Raw genomic sequence first — 20736 nt, 5'->3', positions numbered from 1 at the left:
CATCAAATTAAACACATAACACCACCTCAACATGCAGCTAAATAAATGTCTATCTTTGTAAGCCTAATATTTACATCTACAACTAATGTACTCATCAAATGTAATTAAAATATATGCATAGAAATGGTTGTTTATTTAAATGTACTTTATTGTTTGTTTTATTTTTTACATTCAGGTTACAGGTTATATTATGGCTTTCGTCCTCGGAATTATGTCAATTTGTTGGAGTATTCGACACATTAATGGACAAAAAGTCTCAAAAGATCCTACAAGGAGTGGAGGACAACAAGGCCTAACTGAACCTTCAATGAGTGGAGAAAAACAAGGCCCAACTGAACCTTCAATGAGTGGAGAAAAACAAGGCCCAACTGAACCTTCAATGAGTGGAGAACAACAAGGCCTAACTGAACCTTCAATGAGTGGAGAAAAACAAGGCCCAACTGAACCTTCAATGAGTGGAGAACAACAAGGCCTAACTGAACCTTCAATGAGTGGAGAACAACAAGGCCTAACTGAACCTTCAATGAGTGGAGAAAAACCAGGCCCAACTGAACCTTCAATGAGTGGAGAACAACAAGGCCTAGCTGAACCTTCAATGAGTGGAGAAAAACAAGGCCCAATTGAACCTTCAATGAATGGAGAACAACAAGGCCCAACTGAACCTACAATACGTGAAGGACAGCAATGCCAAATTGATCCACAACAGGAGAAACACAATGACAGCTACCACCTGAAAGACTCTGAAAATCCAACAGAAAAAGATTGTCTACTAATGCCGTAACAGCCCATTCTGAATTCATAATTCAGGTTTTCTTGCATACCACATTGTTTTTAGCCTCACTGTATGATTATTTTTTTAATTATTTAATAGATGATGGTGCTTGTTGTGTTTAGTGATTGAAGTGGGTAATTCCACAGTATTCATGGACTTATTTTTGAGAGAAGGCAGCTGTTTAACATGCCTTTGCTCTCTTAGAGAACATAAAATGGCATCTGCTTTTGTGTCTTGTGACCTTACAAATTTTGGATTTCTAAGATGAGAGAAACTGGAAGAACTGGAAGAGTGGGCAACTCTCTGAGAAAACAAAGGAAATTAACATTTGAACTCTCTTGCGAAATTAGCATACCCATCCGAGATGCAATCACACTGAGTTGATCACCTCAGTGTTGTCTTAATTTACACTTTATTTCCATTCACCCTCACTTCCCCCATCTCTTCTATCCACATGCTGAAACCATCTATCATGCTGAACAACTATCATACAACCCTATACATATTTGAGATCATTTGAAATGTCTCAGTGCGACCAGTACAAAGGTCTCATTTCTAAAGAAGTAAACCAAAAGGTAATAAAGTTTAAGAGGGTAAGAGTAAGAGGGTAACTAAAGGTAACAGTTAAGAGATGTCCTGCTTACAGAGGAGGGTGGGTCTCTCTCATGCAAATGACATCCTGTCCTCAAAAGGTGTAAACAACCCATGTCTGGAGACTTGATACAAATTCCCATTGTTAGCTGATGTCTTAATCCGAAGAAGATTTCTGTCTTGGTCGGGTATTTAAGGAGACGTCGCAGGAGGCTCAGGGTGTGATTTGTAGTCAGATTGACCGTGTCTTTCAGACACTCAGCATTATGTATCCTATTTTCCTGAGTCAGGTATGATCTTTACTTTGGAGCATGTGATGTTATGTATTGCTTATATTTGAACTGATTATGTAATTGGCATGATACATTTACCTGACTAATAATAAATTGTTACATTTGATTTTACTCTGACTTACTCTGAAATTATTACTTTTAATTATTATACTTTTGTAGATTACATTGTATCAATTATTACTGCACAGCTGCGTCCAGGGTTAAGAACATACTAGATCTCAGGTTAGATGGAGCATGGGACACATCTGGTGAGATTCTAGATTTCTCAGGTTAGATGGAGCATGGGACACATCTGGTGAGATTCTAGATTCCTGACTATACCTGACCAACTGCTTGAGTTTAAATAAGTTTTTATGCAGTCAAATTTTTAATAGGGGGCTTGATTAAAATACTAATGAGGTAATGGTGAGAATGGGGTGGCATTTCTCTTAGTACTGGCCATAAAATAAAGTTGTTATATAGTTATATTATTAACTATAGGGGGCTAGACCAAAATACTATTGGGGTTCTAGCAAGCATGTTGTGACATTACTTCATAGTACTGGCCATAACCTCTGATTATTGATTGAGCTTTAAATAAGTTGGCGATTGCAGGGAGATCACTTTTAGCTAAGTGTCAGATCTGCTTCTGTGTCTTGTGCTCTGTGGGACTTTTATGTTGTAGTTTCTCTGTGTCTAGTTTCTGTGTTCTTTCCTGTGTCCTGTTTCCTGTGGCCAGGTTGTAGTTTTGTAGTTTTTTCCATTTTCATTAGTCTGTTACAGGTTTGTTATTTTCCCTTGTTAAGCTTGTTTAGCCCTCTTTTTAAATAGGCCTTGTTTTCTCTGTTCTCTGTCGGTTGTTGTTTGATGTCATGCAGGTATCTCCAGTTGCCCGTGTTTTCTTTGTTTTTCTCAGTGTTATTTTGTTCCTGAATTATGTTATAATTGTTTATTTTCATTAAAATCTCCCTGCATTTGGATCCCTCATCTCTGCCTGCCGTTTTTGATTCCTCCGTCCCGTGACACTAAGTATAGGCGATTGTAAATCAATCGCTAAATGGGTACCTTTTAATAATAGCAAGCATGGGCGGCAATAAATTGCTTTAGCCATTACCTCTGGTTATCGATAAGACTGATGAGTTTGTGATCGTGGGCCCAAATTCAAATGACTGTCCGGTGCGAGGACCCTGTGCTACTTTGGCACCTGAATGAACGAGTAACCAACACTTTGAATGTAGTTATTTTTTAATTGCAGAAAAAAAAGAAAAAAAAAACATTAAATGTTATAATAGCTAGAGATTACATTATCTGTAAAACATTTAACAATGTAAAAACGACATTAATTGCCATTTCATGAATATCAATAAAGTTCTGCCATCGTATCACTATAATAATCTTTAAGATATTTTTTTATTAGCTCTCAGCTTTAGCTCTACTGTCAGTCCTGTGTGTTTCCGTCATGGCTGCTGTCATTTACAGCGACTGTAAGAGCAGAACTTTGGAGCAACTGGATAAACATGATGAGCCAACAAGACAAACATCTCTCAGCAGCTCCGAAGTGGAACCACAGCAACAATCTTAACATTTAACTTTGCAATACAAATGGTTTAAGGTTATAGACTTTGTTTTTCAGGTGATGTCTGATTTTTTTTTTATCATCTTTTGTGTGAACTTGTTTCAAGTGGTACTCACTGCAGAGTCAAATGATGACCAGTCCTCCTCTCTGGAGCTCTAATGGGGTGGTTTGTCATTCTACAACAACAGGATATGGTTTTCTGCTCTGTAGGTGCAATAAAAAAAAATTCTCATGACAATTGTGTGCAGCGCTTATGATTGCAGATTTTAGTAGTAAATCTTAGATGCATGTGAGGGGCTTTTTGTATCTGTACTTTCTGGATGAACCAACAGCCATCTCTCCAAAAACTGTTATTATATAGTGTTATAGAATTAAACTAATTGTTAAGGTTTCGAACATTTATGTTTGCATGCCTACATGTGTCATTGATGTGTGATAAGAGTATGTGTGGTTTATTGCACTGTGGGTAACGTGCAGAATGTTCTCAGCCTTAATGTCGTTGTGATAGCAAGACTGCACTCCATTTGTAAAAGTTTTTAAATGCTGTTGCTACATGTACCATTTTAAGATTTAAGGATACTGTTTGTTACATGTTTGTGTATTGTTTTAGACTTGCTTCATGTGACAGACATACTGTAAAGCTTGGATATTTTGTCACATGCTTTTAGACTTATGGCAGCAACTAACTTGAGAATAAACCATTCTTGTTTCCAGTTTTTACATGCTGATAATAACATGAGTTAGCCGGAAAGGTACACAATATAAAACACAAAACTACATATTTTGAACACCTGCTAGAAAATATATACATCAATTATTAGTCATACTTACAGGTTGTGATTCTGAGAAGCAGAATATATATATATATATATATATATATATATATGTATAATATAATAGTATTAATGTCACTTGCTCCATATTCCATACTGAACTGTGGTACTCGCTGCTCATATGAGAAATACAGGTTTGATTCTGGCCTGTGATCCCATTACCTCTCTTTTCCCCTATTGTCTCAATTCAATAACAAAGTAAAAAACCTGGAAGATTATGGAAAGTATACTTTTTAGTGTAGCAAAGAATGAACAAACTGAAGAACATGATGAGTTTCTCACATTTTTAGAGGCATGTTTAAGAACACAGATCAGATTCTTGATAAGCTCTTCCTGTCCCTTTCTTGACACACTTTTAAAGGTTGTATCAGTGATTTCAGGCCCAAACATAAATGATCTGTTTTTGTGTGCAGATCTCAGAGCTGCCTACAGAGACGCGTTTTTTTTAACGGCTTGCTTATGGGGCGGGCGGTTAGCGGATCGTTAGGAAAGATTAGATGAATGTGATCATTTATGTTTGGGCCTGAAATCACTGATACAACCTTTAAATGTTGATGAAGAAGCAGAACGATACACAGACAACACATCACAACACAGCCACAAGCGTAAGTATCATTTTTCTGTTGTTGTTGTGCAATAGTAATTGGCAAGTAATAATTTGAATATTATTGAATTGTCATTTTCCATCATTTTGTTCATTGCAGCATTCCACCATTTTGTCCATGACTTTTTCATGAGGATCTCGTGCACCGAACTACAAACATTTTGAGCACAAGACACCTGAACATATTCGATGGCATTAAATAAACCTCAGAAAATGTCTAAATTACTATCCACAGTTCAGAGTGGTCTGGCCAAATCTGCTTTTTTCAGCACTTTACCAGCAAACATTTTGACGATTCCATTGGAGATGTTGGCGGATTACAAATTGTCATGTCCGTGTGACTCTGAGAACAATACACTTCTAACAGGCCTGGTCTTTAGTGCACCTGCATTTTATATTTTTGCTTTAATACTTCTCTATTTTTACAATGTTCTATCTACAGATAAAAAGGAAGGAAAAGAAGAAAAGAGGCATAACAAGAAGTATAAATATTGTATAGATATTATTCTTTATCTGTTTCCACCTATTCTGTGGATCATTATGTTGCTGTTAGATGGGGATTACATCGCCTGTAGTAAAACAGACTGGAAAGGAGAGTATGTTCTTGATGACAAGCTAAAAATATAATGGTGTAAACCTACCGAATTGATCCCTGGAAGAAATGAAAATGAACTACAAATCCTGACTCTCTCTTTTATTAATAAATCACAGGTAAGTCACATACTTTATCTTGAGATAATATAATGAAGTTGTGAAGTATTTGTTAAAAGAAAAACAAGTGATTTCATAATATACTGATACTTGGATTTGGATCAACAAAAAGACTCCTGACATTCATATGTTGCAGAAAGTGCTCATATTCCCAATGGACTTATTTTTTTATTTTTTTATTTTTTCCAGCTTGCCGGGTATGTTGTGCTTCTTGTCTACAGCATTGTTATGGTAATAGCTGTGTTGTGTGGTATCTGCAAACACTGTCAAGAGCCAAATAATCCGTCCAATGAAGAAGAGATGGAAGAGTTTGGAAGTGCATAAAATTACAATTCCAGTGCTGCAGAAGGAGGATGATTTTTCAAACTTCATAATAACTTTTATAATGCATGGATTCAAGTATAAGGAACGGGAATCAGTAAACATTCTGCTTTAGTCACTGAGAATCATACACTTTTTTTGAGAGTTAATTTTAAAGTTATTTTCTTTCTTTTTTCTTCATATTTGAGTAACTATCACTGTAACTTCCTGACGCTGAATGCTTTTGTAACCAGCAAACAGATATTGCTTTGTTGTTTCAACACATTGTGTAAGGAAAATTATTGAAGATAAGTTACATGTAAATATTATGTATGCGCATATTTGTAAAAGAAAGTCTCTGGTTATATTTGATTTGCTTAGAACTTTTTCCTATTTTTGAATGGAGAAAAATAAATAAATAATTGTTAAAACAGACTTTTTGACTTGCATTAGTTTTTCTATGGAGATAGATATTTGATTATGATCATTATTATTATTTTGCACAATTGTTAGCTGCACTAATGCTTAATTCAGAGATTAAAAAAAGATTAAAAAAAAACTATAAAATAAAATAAAATAAAATAATAACTGTAAATGTAATAGAAGTGCACCAGATGGAAGAGACACGTTTTTTATACACTTGATAAATGTAAATACATTTCATTTTAATTTGATATATTTAAAAAAGGTTATAAAATAATGTTTGCGTTAATTCTGATGGTGTGCAGATATTGATTTCCCGAAACCTTAATTTTATTACTTAAATGCTAGAAAGCATTTACAAAAACAATATGTCATCACAGCTCCACCTAAGTGAACAAAAAGTAGAACTTTCAGAAGAAAGCACGTAAAAAAATGAAATGGGACGTTATTGTGGCAGCAATATATGATACAATGTTAAAATATATAGGCTAGGCTATTATACTTTGGATTACTTTTTTATAATATCCCATTAATCCTAATAAATGCAATTTCAACTATTTCTGAAGTGCTTCTTTTATAAAGAATACCACTTTCTAACATAACGCAGTGAAGCAGCCCCTGCATGAGTGAATTCTCGTGCATAATTATATTTTCTTTTCTCTTTTTTCAGCTGAAAAGACCAAAAGGGCCTTTCAGACTCAGCCAGCCCATTATTGTTTGAGGAGAAGTAAATGGAGGAGACGGAAAGCTGCAAATACAAATATTCACAATGACATATATGTGTTGGTTTTAACCCTAAATCAAACATTGTATCAAGCAATTGTTGTTTCTTAAACCTTTTCTTACAAAACCCATAGCCCAATCAGTACGAACATTGTCTCAAAGTCTTAATAATTCACAAGATTTAACAAGTTGTCAAATTTGTACAATACTCGTGCATATTTGTATACTCGTACACAATCCTGCAGCTTTTACTCCTATACTGCTGTCATTGGCTACTGCCTCAATTCCTGTACATATTTATTGTGATATTTGTAAATCAGTTGCACCATTTCTTGGAAAGTAATCGGATATCCCACACACTGTCAGAAAGTTTATATCAATTGCATTTTATTTATTACAATTATTACAATTATTACAAATTGGGCCCTGTCTGTTCATGTTCCAATGATACATGATGTCTCTCCACATCTCATAACCTAACTCTGTTTGCAAGAGTGGAAAAGCTAATTTGACTTGTCAAATGACATCAGATACTCGATTATTTTGTCATAATCAGATCAGTTACACTGCTGATTACTGTCCCGTTTGCATGTAAATCATGTTATTTTTAAACGAGTTCATATGATTATTGCTTGCTATTAAATACATACTTTTATTCATAGAAATGCCCACATATCAGTGAACTTATTACATAAAAAATGCTTTTAACATTTAATTATGCAACACTCTTTACAGAAAAATATCCCACAGTTATGGATAACCTCACAACATCATCATCAAGTCCTGTGCTGGGCACATTGGGCAACAAGTGTCCTCCAACGTATTCGATCCGTGGCCAAGTTCTCCACATCTTCCCATGGGACACTGACATTCTTCAGATCTTCGTGAAACATCTGTCTCCGTGTCTTCCTTGGTCTTCCCAGTCTTCTGCATCCTCCTGGTGGTGTCCACTTCATCACTGTGTTTGGGTGTTGTTGTTTGGGCATGCGTAGGATGTGTCCAGCGAGGTGCACCCTTTGCTCTGTCACAGTTTCTGAAAGTCTTCATGTGGAGTCCCACTCCTCCTCATGATCTCTTTGATAGCCTATATGCAGAACCAATATTGAAAATAATCATTTGATCTTTTTCCATACTTTTAAAAGCATTTTGTTTTCTCTTTTCAGCTTCATAAACTGTGCTTGATGTCTGCCCAATGCCTTTATCAAAAAAGCGTCAGTGCTCATCAGGAGCTTTGCTAAAGGACATATTCATTGCCATCCATCGGACCATAGCTTCATTAAACCTTTTATTACAGTGGTCACTATAGTAAATGTCCACCATAACTACATCTATGGTATCATTATATCACTACCTGGTTAATGTAAATGTAATATAGGCTTACCCGTGAATGTATTTTATAGAAGCATTTTCTTGCAGACATTTATAATAATTAACTATTTTAAGTTGCCTTTCATTTAGTTACAATAATCACAATGATATAGAATTAAAGTTGAGAATGTAAAATGTTGTGCTTAGGTTTTTGCCTATTTGTTCTTTAAAGGGAAGAAACAAATATATTTTCACATAACAAAGTTGAATCTCATCTCTTGGTTTGTAAACATATTATTATTACTTCATCAGTGATTTGTTTAACGTTACTGTATGTGTCACTATAATACATTGCCCCTGTATCTGGCAAATTTTTTATATATATATAATTAACTGATTTTTATACTGTTGTGCAGTAGTTTTTGGCACTATATTTGACACATTAAATATAGGAATATGCTTTCAAAATTGTGTGCATTCATTATGCTTTTGTTACATTTATTTGAATATAATTGATATACATTTGATATACTATACATACACTGTAAATGTTAGAAGCAGTTTAGTACATGCAATTATCTTTAATTAAAATATTGCAAACCTACCCTGATTTAGGCCATTGCTTAGAAAAAAAAGTTTATCTTTCAAATCTTATCTTATTTATGCATAATCAAATAAGCAAATTTGTTGTAATTGATCATGTGAACTCGTTTTTGGATGGTAACTAACCACACACCGGAGTCTTTTGTTTTTTAAATGTGAATTTTATTATTTAATTAATTGTTTAATTTAATTAGGCGGAATACATGTTTAACAGCCCAAATATTAAAGGTATCTATCCCTGCAGCCGGAACCAGAAGAGATCTGTCATCATTTACCATAAATGGCCAAGTAAGTGTGACGCATTTGTTCAACTGGGTTGTTATTGGCTGTGACATTATCACAGAACTCACTGTGATTGGACTATCTTTTAACCCATATAAAACGGCGCTTCATGTTACAAAGTATGTTTTGGTGTTATTATTACGTTAGTTATAAATTAAGTTAACTATACAGTGTCTCTATGTTGTGAGAAACTTCTCCTTTACCGAGATCCTAACCCTAACCCTGAGCATTTCTCCACATTTCAATGAACTACAGCACAATGTTTCCTGTTCCATTGATAGAATGATAGAGATATGTGGGTAATGTAGTTTAAAACGTTTAGTAATGAAACAATAAATGTTAAATAAATAATATCTTTAATGGACAACTGGATATCTAAATATGTTTATTAAACAAACCTTTATGACATGACAGGCTGAAATGTGATATTTTACTGTGAGCACTTTTAATAAAAACCTTTATGCCAGCTTTCCATAAATGTCTGAAAACTGTGCCCAACATTATTTAGCAAACATAGCATAAGCAGTTGTCCTGCTGATTTTTTCTTTTTTGATACACTAACCAGACTTACACGGAGTTACAAGCCATTTGAAATGTGTTTTTTTTTTTTTTTTTTTTTTTTTTCTCTTCCAGGGGCTGTTGCTGGGCCTCTGGGGGTGGAAGGGCAGTACAATCTACACAGATCTATTCTCCTCATCATGGACAACAAACTTTATTGAGTCACATTTAAATATACCCCATATTGTATTAGGTTTTGATGGGTATTGTGAGACCATCTGATATGGAAATATTTAAAAGAAATGCTGTAATATATAATAATAATTATTATTTCTCTGCTTTTTTGTATAAACATCAATAAATATAATGGATGAAAGTGAAACTGCAACAACTTGCCATTATCCAATTTCCAGTGTCGGCAGTAAACAAAAATCTATTTATATATTTACACTTCAGTATAACTAGTACACAAGGATAATGCACCATTCAGTAAAACAACAAAGAAACAGTGCCAAAATGTCCTTTTCATCTCCTGCTTGCTTCTCATATGCCTGACATCAGTAATATCTATGCTTTCAGTTTAAATGTAAAAGTAGATGTACTAGAATGATCAACATGGATCATCTTCAATTGTGCTTGAAGTAGTTGTAGCAATGTAGCCCACTGCAGCCTCTAGTTATTCACATTGTTACAGTAGAGGCTTCCTCTCCGCTTCATCCGGATCACCAGAGGGCGCTCTCACCAGAATATTGAGTATTACTATTCGGACTACAATTCCCATAGGCCCTCATACCTGGGACTGATTACACACACACACACCTGCAGTTCATCACTCAAACACTATTTCAACACTCCATACACACACCACTGTTGCAAAGTTTTGATTTGCATCATATGCTCGTCACAGATTTTATTTTTGATATTTGTCATTGATGTTTCTCTTTAAGTTGACCAGATGCTTCAAATATGCAGTCAAAACCAAAAGTAAAACCAACCCACAATGTTTTTTTTGCAACTGTACTACAACTTGAAAACATGTTATATTTCATTTGCATATTGCAAAACATATCTTTCAGCACTTACAAGGACTACTATGCAGTTTTTAATCATTGAATACAAGTGTGTTTGATCAAGGTTAGAGCTAACCTCTGCAGAACAGTGGCCCTACAGGACCGGATTTGAGGAACCCTGTTCAATGAAATAGAAGACCATTTTAAAACTTTAATTACATTTCCTAAAAATTGCCAATATTATAACAGCTAAAGATTAAATTATCTATATTACAGGTTGAATGTAAGTTGTATATGGTTTAAATCTATTAATTGCGGAAAAAAACAATAACAAAAAACTAAATGGAAAAGAAGGCATGTTTGATGAATATCGGTACTGTTATTCCATCTTATCACTGTATGGTTGTTTGTTTGTTTTTGTTTTTTTAGCTTTCAGCTTTAGCTCTACTGTCAGTCCTCTGCATTTCCGTCATGGCTGCCGTCATTTATAGTGACTGTAAGAGCAGAACTTTGGAGCAACTGAATAAACATGATGAACCAACACGACAAACATCTCTCAGCAGCTCGCAAGAGGAAGTACAGCATCCGTCTGCCTAAATACAACATGTCAAACAACTGTTTAATGTTATAAATATTCATAAATAGACAGATTTAAACTTTCGCCAAGGTACAACTTTCATTTCTGTTTAGATGCATGTTGTCTTGTTTCTTTGTAATAACAGGATATGTGGTTTACTGCACTATATAGAGCAAGCTTTTCTCATGTGTGCCTATAGGGCTACACACGCACTGCAAGATACTAATGCAAATACATGCCACCTTTGAAAGATAATGAAACATCACTGATTTTATTAAGTTACTATGCTTTTGATAGTTTCTATGTTCTTGAAAGAAAGAAAGAAAAGTGCTGAAGTTCAAATCGAGATGTCTCAATTTTGTTTGCAATCATTTATTTCATGTGCTTCTAGTGGAGGCATTTTCACGATAGACCTCAGAAAATGTCTTCATGTCTTTTAAAACAGTTGCAAGGCATGTTGTCCAGTAGAACCATTATCATCTCTTTTGTTGGATGTACACGTTTAATGTAGAAATTAGAACCTATGTAATGCCAGTGAAAATCACAGTCACACATTACAAAGAAAAACATCTTGAAAGGAATACTAACTGCATAAATGTGCACATTAACTAATATTTATTTGAAGCACCCTTTGATTTTGTTACAGCACTCAGTCTGTTTGGATATGAGTCTATCAGTTTGGCACATCTTGAATATTTTCCCACTCAACACTCAGGGAAGGTTTAACTAAACAAAACTGTATTGTGAAACCTTTCAATAATCAGAATAGTACGGTGGCCGAGAGAGCTCAACGCGCTGCAACTGAAGAAAACACATGCAAATAGAAAAAACACCCGCAAATTAAAGGTAGGGTAGGTAGGAATTTTATAAAAAACTTTTTCCCAAATTTGTTTAAACTTTCTATATATATCAATACATAATTAAAATGTAAGTACTCTGAAAAAAAGAGTATAAAAATCGAGTGACTCCAGACCGTTTAATCTGCATTAAACACAGCTCATTATTTCCATTCGGGACGAAACAAAGGATTGGCTTAGGCGACTGTCACTCTCTCGCAACCATGGCAACCACCCTTTTGCCACACAGGATCTGCCTACTTGCGCGCACCCGTTTGATTTGAGGAATTCAAGAGGCACAGAACCTAGGAATAGCAAAACAATGGCAGAGAAAGAGCAATCAAAATTCACATTACCGGCATATGCAGTTAGCGAAGGCAAACAAGGCAAAAAAGGAAGACAGTACTAGAAAAGGTAATGAACAAAAAGTCTTTGGATAAACAAAGAAATAAAACGCGTGTCAATATCCTCGGACCCTAGTTGCACGGCCTCTTGCACGACCTCCTCTGCTTCGCCCTCGACCCCGGACCTGTCCTCGAGCTGACGATGCGGTACTTGTCTCTGGAGTGTAGTCCTCATCAGAGTCAATGTTTTCATCATGGAAACTCTTACATGCAGAACACCATATATGTTATGAATCTTACACGAAATTCATCTTCATCACAGTGTAACTGATGGTAATGGAAAAACGTGTATTGCAACCTGTTTTTAGCTTTGTCTTATAGATATAACTAGCTCGTTAGCGAATCAAAAAATATATATTTTAAACTTTACCAATATCAATATGCTAGCTTGATAGTGAGTACTAAAATACATCTTATTTGTTTATATTCATAATGATAAAGTTAGATTTTTTGATTACATGTGATTCTGACATGATGTCACTGCATGCACTGCGCTCCTCTCCGCTCGTCTCAGGTAAATAATGTGTCTTCCAGTTCAGCGGTCGGAGTCGCGCGTTCATGTGTTTTGGGGGCGTGGCTTTGGAAGGAGCCCAGAAGGGAGGGGGTGGAGTGAATGGAAATAATGAGCTGTCTTTAAAACAGTCGTGAGAGGTCTACAGACACTCGATTTTTATATTTTCTTTTTCAGAGTATTTACATTTTAATTATGTATTGATATATAAATAAAGTTTAAACAAATTTGGAAAATAAGTTTTTTAGACAATTCCTACCTACCCTACCTTTAAGAAAACATCTTCATCAGTTTCACAACACATGTGTGCTCCAAATACTCACAACACAACCAAATACAGAAACGCTCTGCAAAAGTTCACAACACAAACAAATACAGAAATGCGCTGCAAAAGTTCACAACACAAACAAATACAGAAACGCGCTGCAAATAGAACAGAACACAACGGAAATGTTTCCGGGGAACCCAATAAGTGACGGACCCGGCTGGGACGTGCTTACAGCTGTCTACTTTTATTATTATTAATTTTTTTTTGCAAAACATACAGAGATGACACGTTTATGACATACAACTTTGTATACAATATACAAAATGTATTTACAATATGTTCAATGTCATAAGAATACTAAAAAGAACAATGAGCTGAAGACTAAAATAAATAAATAAATAAAAAAAGATAGAGAAAAAGAGGGAAAGACATTAATCTATACATCAGTTACATCCCAGATAGCAAAAAATATCGGCACGGCTTCTTTTTGCCGCTGGCCCCAAGCTGTCGGCTATAGGCGCGCCCCGCTGGCGGCGATGAAGCGTTTGCCGCCGAATACGTCACTCCCAAATTTTGCGAGATGCCGCCGGCGAACAGCCGCCGGGCCGCCGACTTCATTCTCTCTGGCGGTTGCCGCCGTCTAAATGAACCGCGGCCGGCTGGCGGCAAGCCGCTTTGAAATCGACCAGCCATGAGTGAAACTGACAGCATCTTAACTACTTTTCACATTTAAAGCGATTATAATTATTATGTGAATTATATCAATTTTTGTTGTTGCTCCAAAGCCATTAGGGGTTATAACAGATTTGACTCTGATTCCATGATAAGGTTTAGGAAATTACATTTAAATTACTTTGAAACTCTGAAGCGATAATATGTAAAATATATAGAATTATTTTATTCACTTAAGGTGACAATTCTTTACATTTCTTTGATTTATGCACAATTTGAGATGCACCAATAGACCAAACAGAATTCCTTTTGTAAAACTTACTTGGCAATAAATATCTTTCTGATTCTGATTAGTTTTTAAAATAAATATTTCATTCATGGTATGAACAATTTAGCAGAATAAATGGATGAAGTTAGATTTTTCACCAATGCTTGAAATCAGTGAACAGTGAAAGACATCTGCAACTTGGCCAAAATCTTGGGTTTGCTTTATATTTTATTTTTTATTAATTTGCAACCATGGTAATGTCTATGAGAAACATGAAAATCCCTGTTTTGACCTGAAGGATAAAGTGAAATATTTATAAATATTTTGTCTCTCTGTCACTCCAGGAAATTGTGGTTATGTCTTTCATTGTTTTACAAGCTCAATTTTTAATTTGTTTGACCTTTTACATGTATAAGGGATTACTTTGCAGTTTGCAATTGCGAGTTTTGCGACCTGTACAAATGTTTAAGAAAGTGTTAAAGCACAAACAGAGAAGTACCTCCACCGGTCGAGAGGGGCAGCATCTAAAAAACTGAAGCAGATTTACTCGTCTCGTCACACGGTTTCAGTATTTGGAGAGAGGAAATATACGATCTTTTAAGTAAGTACATTTTTCCTTTTTGTGTAACGCAATATTACTATGTTCATTTTGACATTGTTTTTAGTTCTTCTTCTTAAGATCTGTTCTTGCCTAACTAGTCAAGCTAAAGTAAGTTAGCCTTGTTTGCAAAGTTTCCGCCATGTTTCCGCCATAGCTAGGCTAACGTTACTTAGTTTCTTCCTGGCGTTGAGTTTTTTTCTTCTTCTAAGTATGTTTAACTGTTATGTATGTTTATACAAGTGTGAGTACATGTGGTTTAAGATAGTATTGGTCAGTCGAATTAACTAACGTTACAGTTCCTGAACTACGGACAATTATTCTGCCGCCTACGTGGGAATGGTAACGTTAGCAAAATCTTCACGACAAGAAAGACTGATCAGTATAACTTGTGTTGTTTTCTAACTAAACATAATTATGCTGCTAGTCTAGATTACAGTGTTCGCTACCACATGCTGTTTCACCTTTTGTACACACTGAGTTCAAGCATGTTCTAACGTTACATGTTAAATGTATCTAGCTACATCTAGAAAGACTAGTTTAACTTTTGGTGTTTTCTTACAAAAATAACGATAGGTTGTTTATATGATTTTGTTTGTCTGAACATGGTTTTCTGTTGATCCACTTGTGAAAATTACTGCTTTTTCGAAGGGGTGAGCATTTTAATGTTGTTGATTTTGCCTGAAAAAAAATAATCAAAAAGTATACTTTATGCTAATGTGTCTTCTATTTTAGATGCTTCACATTGTTCAGTTTATCAACAAGGAGGATCTGCCATTTGCAGTGGTTCAGCAAGAGTGGCTCAGCGAAGGGCATGTGCCATTGGCAAAAAAGACAAAGGAACAATTTAGCCATCCGCTGCACACCTCCACACAGCACCTGGGAGAAACATCATTTTAAGTTCATGAAGGGAGCAGGTAAATGGGTCTGACTTGTACATTTGATTTTCCTTTATTTCATCTGTGTAATTTATTTGTCTGTTTATTGTGGATAACGGAATCTTTCATTCATTATTATTATTATCATCATCAAATTTCTGTTTCCCCTTTCTTAGAACCAGGTTTCTCCCCAGTAATCCAGAATCCGCCAAGAGTTTGAGTACAAGTAAGTGATGTTATTTGTGAAGTTTTTTTGTCTTGGAAACTATTGCTTCTATTTAAAGTTGGCATGAACTGGAAGTTACAAACGACTTTTCTCCAATGTTGTGACGTATTTCCAAGTGAAAGGGAATATTGAATAGAGGAGCAGGGTTTTACTCTAGCGCTCCTCCTCTCCATCTCTGCTCATAGCAGACTAATGGTTTGAGGGGAGTTGCCACGCCATTGCACATGACCGGAAGATAAGTCGTTTCGAGGGGGGAGGGAAGGGTAACGTATTTGATTAAATATTATAAGGGTACATGAATAAAAAAATAAAAAAAGAAGTGCACAGATGAATCATTTACATAAACACTACAATATTACATATAAAAATACAAATTGTAACATTTGATTTCATGCTGACTTTAAGATGATGAATCCTTTAATCATAATCTGTTTTTCACTAGGACACTTGATGGGATTCGCTGCAGCAGTTTCTGGATGAAAGGTGTTGAGGTGTGTTGTACATTCCATTAGCTTTGCACAGTTCAATTATTGTTTCATTACTGAATATGCAATACTCTGCATTGAAATTAAAGCTGTTATGTTTGCTCCCCCAGCTCATCAAGTACTAAGCTTTACTCCCCCGGCAGCAAATTTACCCTGGCAGCATATGGGTGAAAACTCTGGAGGTATGTAATGCGTTGCGCTTAACTAAGTGTTACATTTAAGTCCAATTCATTAAATGTATGCAATAACTTAAAAACATATTTTTACATGTCAATGATTATCAATAGGAGGGAGAAAGTCATTGCTCTATTGTTGGCCCTTGTACTCCAATGGCATCTCGTGTCAAGCATGAAGTTTTCAGCTGTGAAGGTATATTCTAACCCTATGTCTTAATGTCCAGTGTTTTAACAGTATTGCAAATAGTGCCTTTAGTTGTTTGTTTTATTTTATTTTTTAAATGTAGAACCAAGCCCTGAGGGAAAGCAATGCACGAGCAGGTGAGAACTTGCACTGTTTCTTAAATTGTACTTTTTTGTGTGTGATGTAAGTCCAAAATTACCATATGCCTTTCATTTTGTAGCTTCGGATGACAGCGGCTTACTTCAAGAGCAGGTGAAGCAAGTTCAACAAACAATGTTGAAGACGTTTGCTTGCACTGGGCAATCAGGTACAACTTGCAAACAGCACCTGTGGTTGTTGGTTTAATTCCCACTGGGGCTACCTGTACATGTAGTAGACCTAGATATAAATGTCATAGTTTAGTAGTTGAGGGACCAGGACTGACTATTTTATTCTGGGAAACCCTGTAGGTGCAGATCAGACCCTTATGCTGTGACGTCTTGCAGAGTTTGGCGATGTTGTGTCTGTTGGAGTTATCCCTGTCAGGGGATCTGTTACTCCCCCTACACACCCAGGAAGATTTGCCGTGTCTTGACAACAGTTTGAAGCAGGATAAAAAGCTCCAGGAACAATTTGTAAGTTTGCTGATTATAACGCCATATCTAAAAAGTAAAATTTAAGATTGTATACTGCATATATTACAGTCTGAATCCTTAGCCTTTCACAAGCTTCAGAGAAATGTAATTTGTAACACTTTTTTGGATTTTCAGCTTGGTGTAGGGGATAAAGCATGTTTTAGAGACATGTTCCTTTAGACCATTGTTCAAAGTAAGTTGGATATTTTTTTAATTATATTTAATTATATTTAAGTAGATGTGTATGGCGTCATGCAATTCAAATGAAATGACAGATCTGTATTTTCTAAATTAGCCATCCGGAAGAACCTGGCAACCCAGGATGCCACTGATGAAGCGGTCTAGGTTAACGTTTCGCATTACCTGAAAGGAGCATCTGACCGTGAAGGCAGAAAAAGGCACCGCACAGCTGAGAGGGACCCACAGCCGACCACTTAGGCTGACTACTGACACCCAAGAATCACTGACAACTGGAATCCTTTCTTTATCTTGCAGTCAGTAACATCAAGACCCCTAAAGAAGTCAGAAGTGTCACACTATACTCACTAACTGTGGAAATTACTTTCTTTTTTTTCTTTTTTCAAATAATGCTTGTAAGTCCTTGTGCCACAGGTCAGCATTGCAGCTATAATGGTCTATTCTACTCCAGAGCTTTACTATAAATTACTACCACTTAACCTATTGTTAGAAATGGCTTGTAAATGTGATGTCATACTTTGATTTATTTGGTATCCTGCACATTATTTCGTATCAAGTATTCTCTTTGCTTGTCATAATGTTTACAGGTAATTTTTTTCACCCTAGAGCTGTCCTCTTTATATGAACAATTATTGTAAGAGTTGTAATTTGCTTGTAAGGCTGTTTTTTGTTTGTTTGTTTTTTTACCAAAATTTAATAAGAAACCTGCATGTTAGTATATTGATTTATTTATTTTTCTGTTATGTTTCAGTGATCTGACACATCTTGTTTAAATGACAGTTAATGTACTTTGAAATGTGGAATAAAAATGCCAAATGGATATTTGTCTGGTTTGAGCAATCATTATTCTTGATAAACTGCATGCTATAAATATTAAATATTATATATATATATAGCCAGAATAAGCGGCGGCAGATCGCTCGAAAATAGCGCTTGCCTCCAGCGGGCCGCGGAAGGGCCGCCTTAAATATAACGGCGGCGGGACGGCGGTTGGCCGGCGGGCCGGCCGCGGAACGAAGGCGGTAGGAAGGCGGCTGCCGCTTTTAAAAAGCGGCTGCCGCCGGCGGTGCGCCGTCCAACGTGTTTGCGATGTCGCCATTCTGCCGCTTCTACTGCCGCCGGAGCGCCGACGGTGGTCCGCCGACTCATTGCTATCTGGGATTGTACACATTTTGTCATGTTATGTTAAAATAAGTTTCATAAGAAATGTTAGAATGCAGTTAGGGTCCAAATATGAGACGGCAAGTTTTAAAGTTGAGACACTCACACACAGATATAACGCATATTTTAAAAACTTTGTTGTATAAAATGTATATTTATTTGCAACAGTTATGTTAACAGCAATAATACTATATTTCTGGTAAGAACAGCTATTCAGCTGATGGACACGCGCTGCGTTGTCATGGGAACATCCCAGGTGAAAATAAGGAAATTACGTTGTCTTTCGTTGCTCCCTTCATCAACATAATGGCACACAAGTGCCCCGCTCCCTCCAAAGTGCCCAATTCAAGGGCTCTGCCGTCTGCCCTTTTAAGAGAGTAGGGCATAGGTAAAGCTCACGAGCAATAAGCACGTCCCAGCCGTCCGTCCGTCACTTATTGGGTTCCCCCGGAAACATTTCCGTTGTGTTCTGTCCTATTTGCAGCGCGTTTCTGTATTTGTTTGTGTTGTGAACTTTTGCAGCGCGTTTCTGTATTTGGTTGTGTTGTGAGTATTTGGAGCAAACATGTGTTGTGAAACTGATGAAGATGTTTTCTTAATTTGCGGGTGTTTTTTCTATTTGCATGTGTTTTCTTCAGTTGCAGCGCGTTGAGCTCTCTCGGCCACCGTAGAATAGTGAATTGAATCATTCAAAAAAGGGTTAACTGCAAAACACTACTGTGAAATATTTCAGAATGGTTCAGTTAAGGACTCAAGGAAGAAGGTTACGATCACCCTTTTCAAAGTTAGGCTTGGGGATTGAGGAAAACGTACCAAGATTAAAGAAAATGCCACATGGAGCTTCTCATTCCCAACCCCAGCCCTAAGGAACACTGCCAACCACCAAAATCAACTGTAAATTTAGATTATTATTGAAGGGGGTGGATTGGAATCCACTGCTGCTTCAATGTATATGTAATGAGTGATTATAATCAAGGTATTAATCAATATTTTTCCTTCTAAATTTCAAATGAGTTGAATGACTTCTCTGGAGATTTCACTTTGTTATAGAAGTTACCAGTGTGATCACTGAAATGTTATTTTCATGTATTCTTTAATGTCTGTATTTGATATCTGAATGCAGTAACAGTGCTTGCTTATTTAGCCTGGCTTTCAGAAATGAAATAGGGACTTGTTTTGTGTTTGAGAAAGGTCTTCAACGTATTAAATCATATAGGGGTCATTGAAGTCTATAGTTTAAGGGACCATTTCTCAGTTAAAGCCTATATTTTCCATTTAGACTAAAGTGTCCTTTCCTTGAGAGAAATAACTTGTTATGATACTTGTTATATATAACAGAGTTATGTTTTGAGACGAGACTCCTGTTTATAGTTAGAGCCTGACCAAATCCAACCTTGGAAAAGCTGTGTGTCAGTGTGTGTTAGTCTTCTTGGATACAGGTTAAGGAACCACTGGCATTGTTGGAGATTGACTGAGTTGTTGTTCGGGACATGCTGGCACCCAGCAACCTAAATCTGCGACCTGGAAGGTCACGACGTGCCTAACTTCAGGGTCCGATGTGTGGAAAATTATTATTTTTATCTATTTCTTAGCCAATGAGAATCATTCAACCTGTAAGCAATGACGTAGCTTAGACCTTGGTGAAGGGTATAACTGCTGTGATCTTTGTAACTGTAAGCGGGGCGGCCTACGAACTCCCGTGTGAGTCTTGAAGCTGACTTCTGCTGATGAAACTGCAAACTATTTTCAGGAAAACTTTTCTTCCATTTTTTATAATTCTGACTCCGGATCTTCTTTCAAACATCTTGTCCTTGGGTCCTAAACTGTTAACCTCTAACATTATAAAAAAAAGAATTGTAACAGGAACACAAAAAGACTTCAGAAGGGGGCAAGGCCAAAACAACAAACAAAATGGAGTCTAATCTAACGTACCTGTCAAAAAAGAACGTAAGAAAAGAACGAAAAAGCAATAGCACTTCCTTGACTCCCTAACTTGACCAAAACCAGGAGAAAAATGATTAACACAAGAAAATGCCACCCTCCTCCCTACAAGTTACAAATGGCACGTTCAATTTAACAAAAGAATAGGATAGGCTATCAAGTAGCTCAACAATATTGAGTTGGTGTTAACACTCAGGAGCACAATAACAGTACTGACTGGAACACTTTCACAG

The 20736-nt window shown here is 36.2% G+C and overlaps 1 protein-coding gene and 1 long non-coding RNA gene across 5 annotated transcripts in view; both read left to right on the top strand.

The window, feature by feature from the left end:
* Positions 1-3146, top strand: part of LOC309475446 (uncharacterized protein) — an 81641-nt gene extending 78495 nt beyond the window's left edge. For 3 of the 4 annotated variants that reach the window (XM_082138236.1, XM_082138234.1, XM_082138235.1), the window contains one exon: positions 176-1767. In XM_082138236.1, coding sequence (XP_081994362.1) covers positions 176-781 — 606 coding nt within the window. In that variant the 3' untranslated portion in view covers positions 782-1767. Of the gene's footprint in view, positions 1-175; positions 1768-3059 lie in introns of those variants that run through there. The other variant, XR_014197654.1, reaches the window with a different exon arrangement.
* A 1038-nt stretch (positions 3147-4184) lies between these two features.
* On the top strand, positions 4185-6094 carry LOC309475463. Its single transcript, XR_014197655.1, has 2 exons — positions 4185-5359; positions 5549-6094. It is a non-coding gene; the product is annotated as an uncharacterized lncRNA (long non-coding RNA).
* The last annotated feature ends 14642 nt before the right edge of the window (positions 6095-20736 follow it).

Source organism: Leuciscus leuciscus, assembly GCF_965113295.1.
Source record: "Leuciscus leuciscus genome assembly, chromosome: 15".
NCBI classification, from domain to species: Eukaryota; Metazoa; Chordata; class Actinopteri; order Cypriniformes; family Leuciscidae; genus Leuciscus; species Leuciscus leuciscus.
Note: the sequence above shows the minus strand (reverse complement) of the source record. Positions and strands in the feature narration are given on the sequence as shown.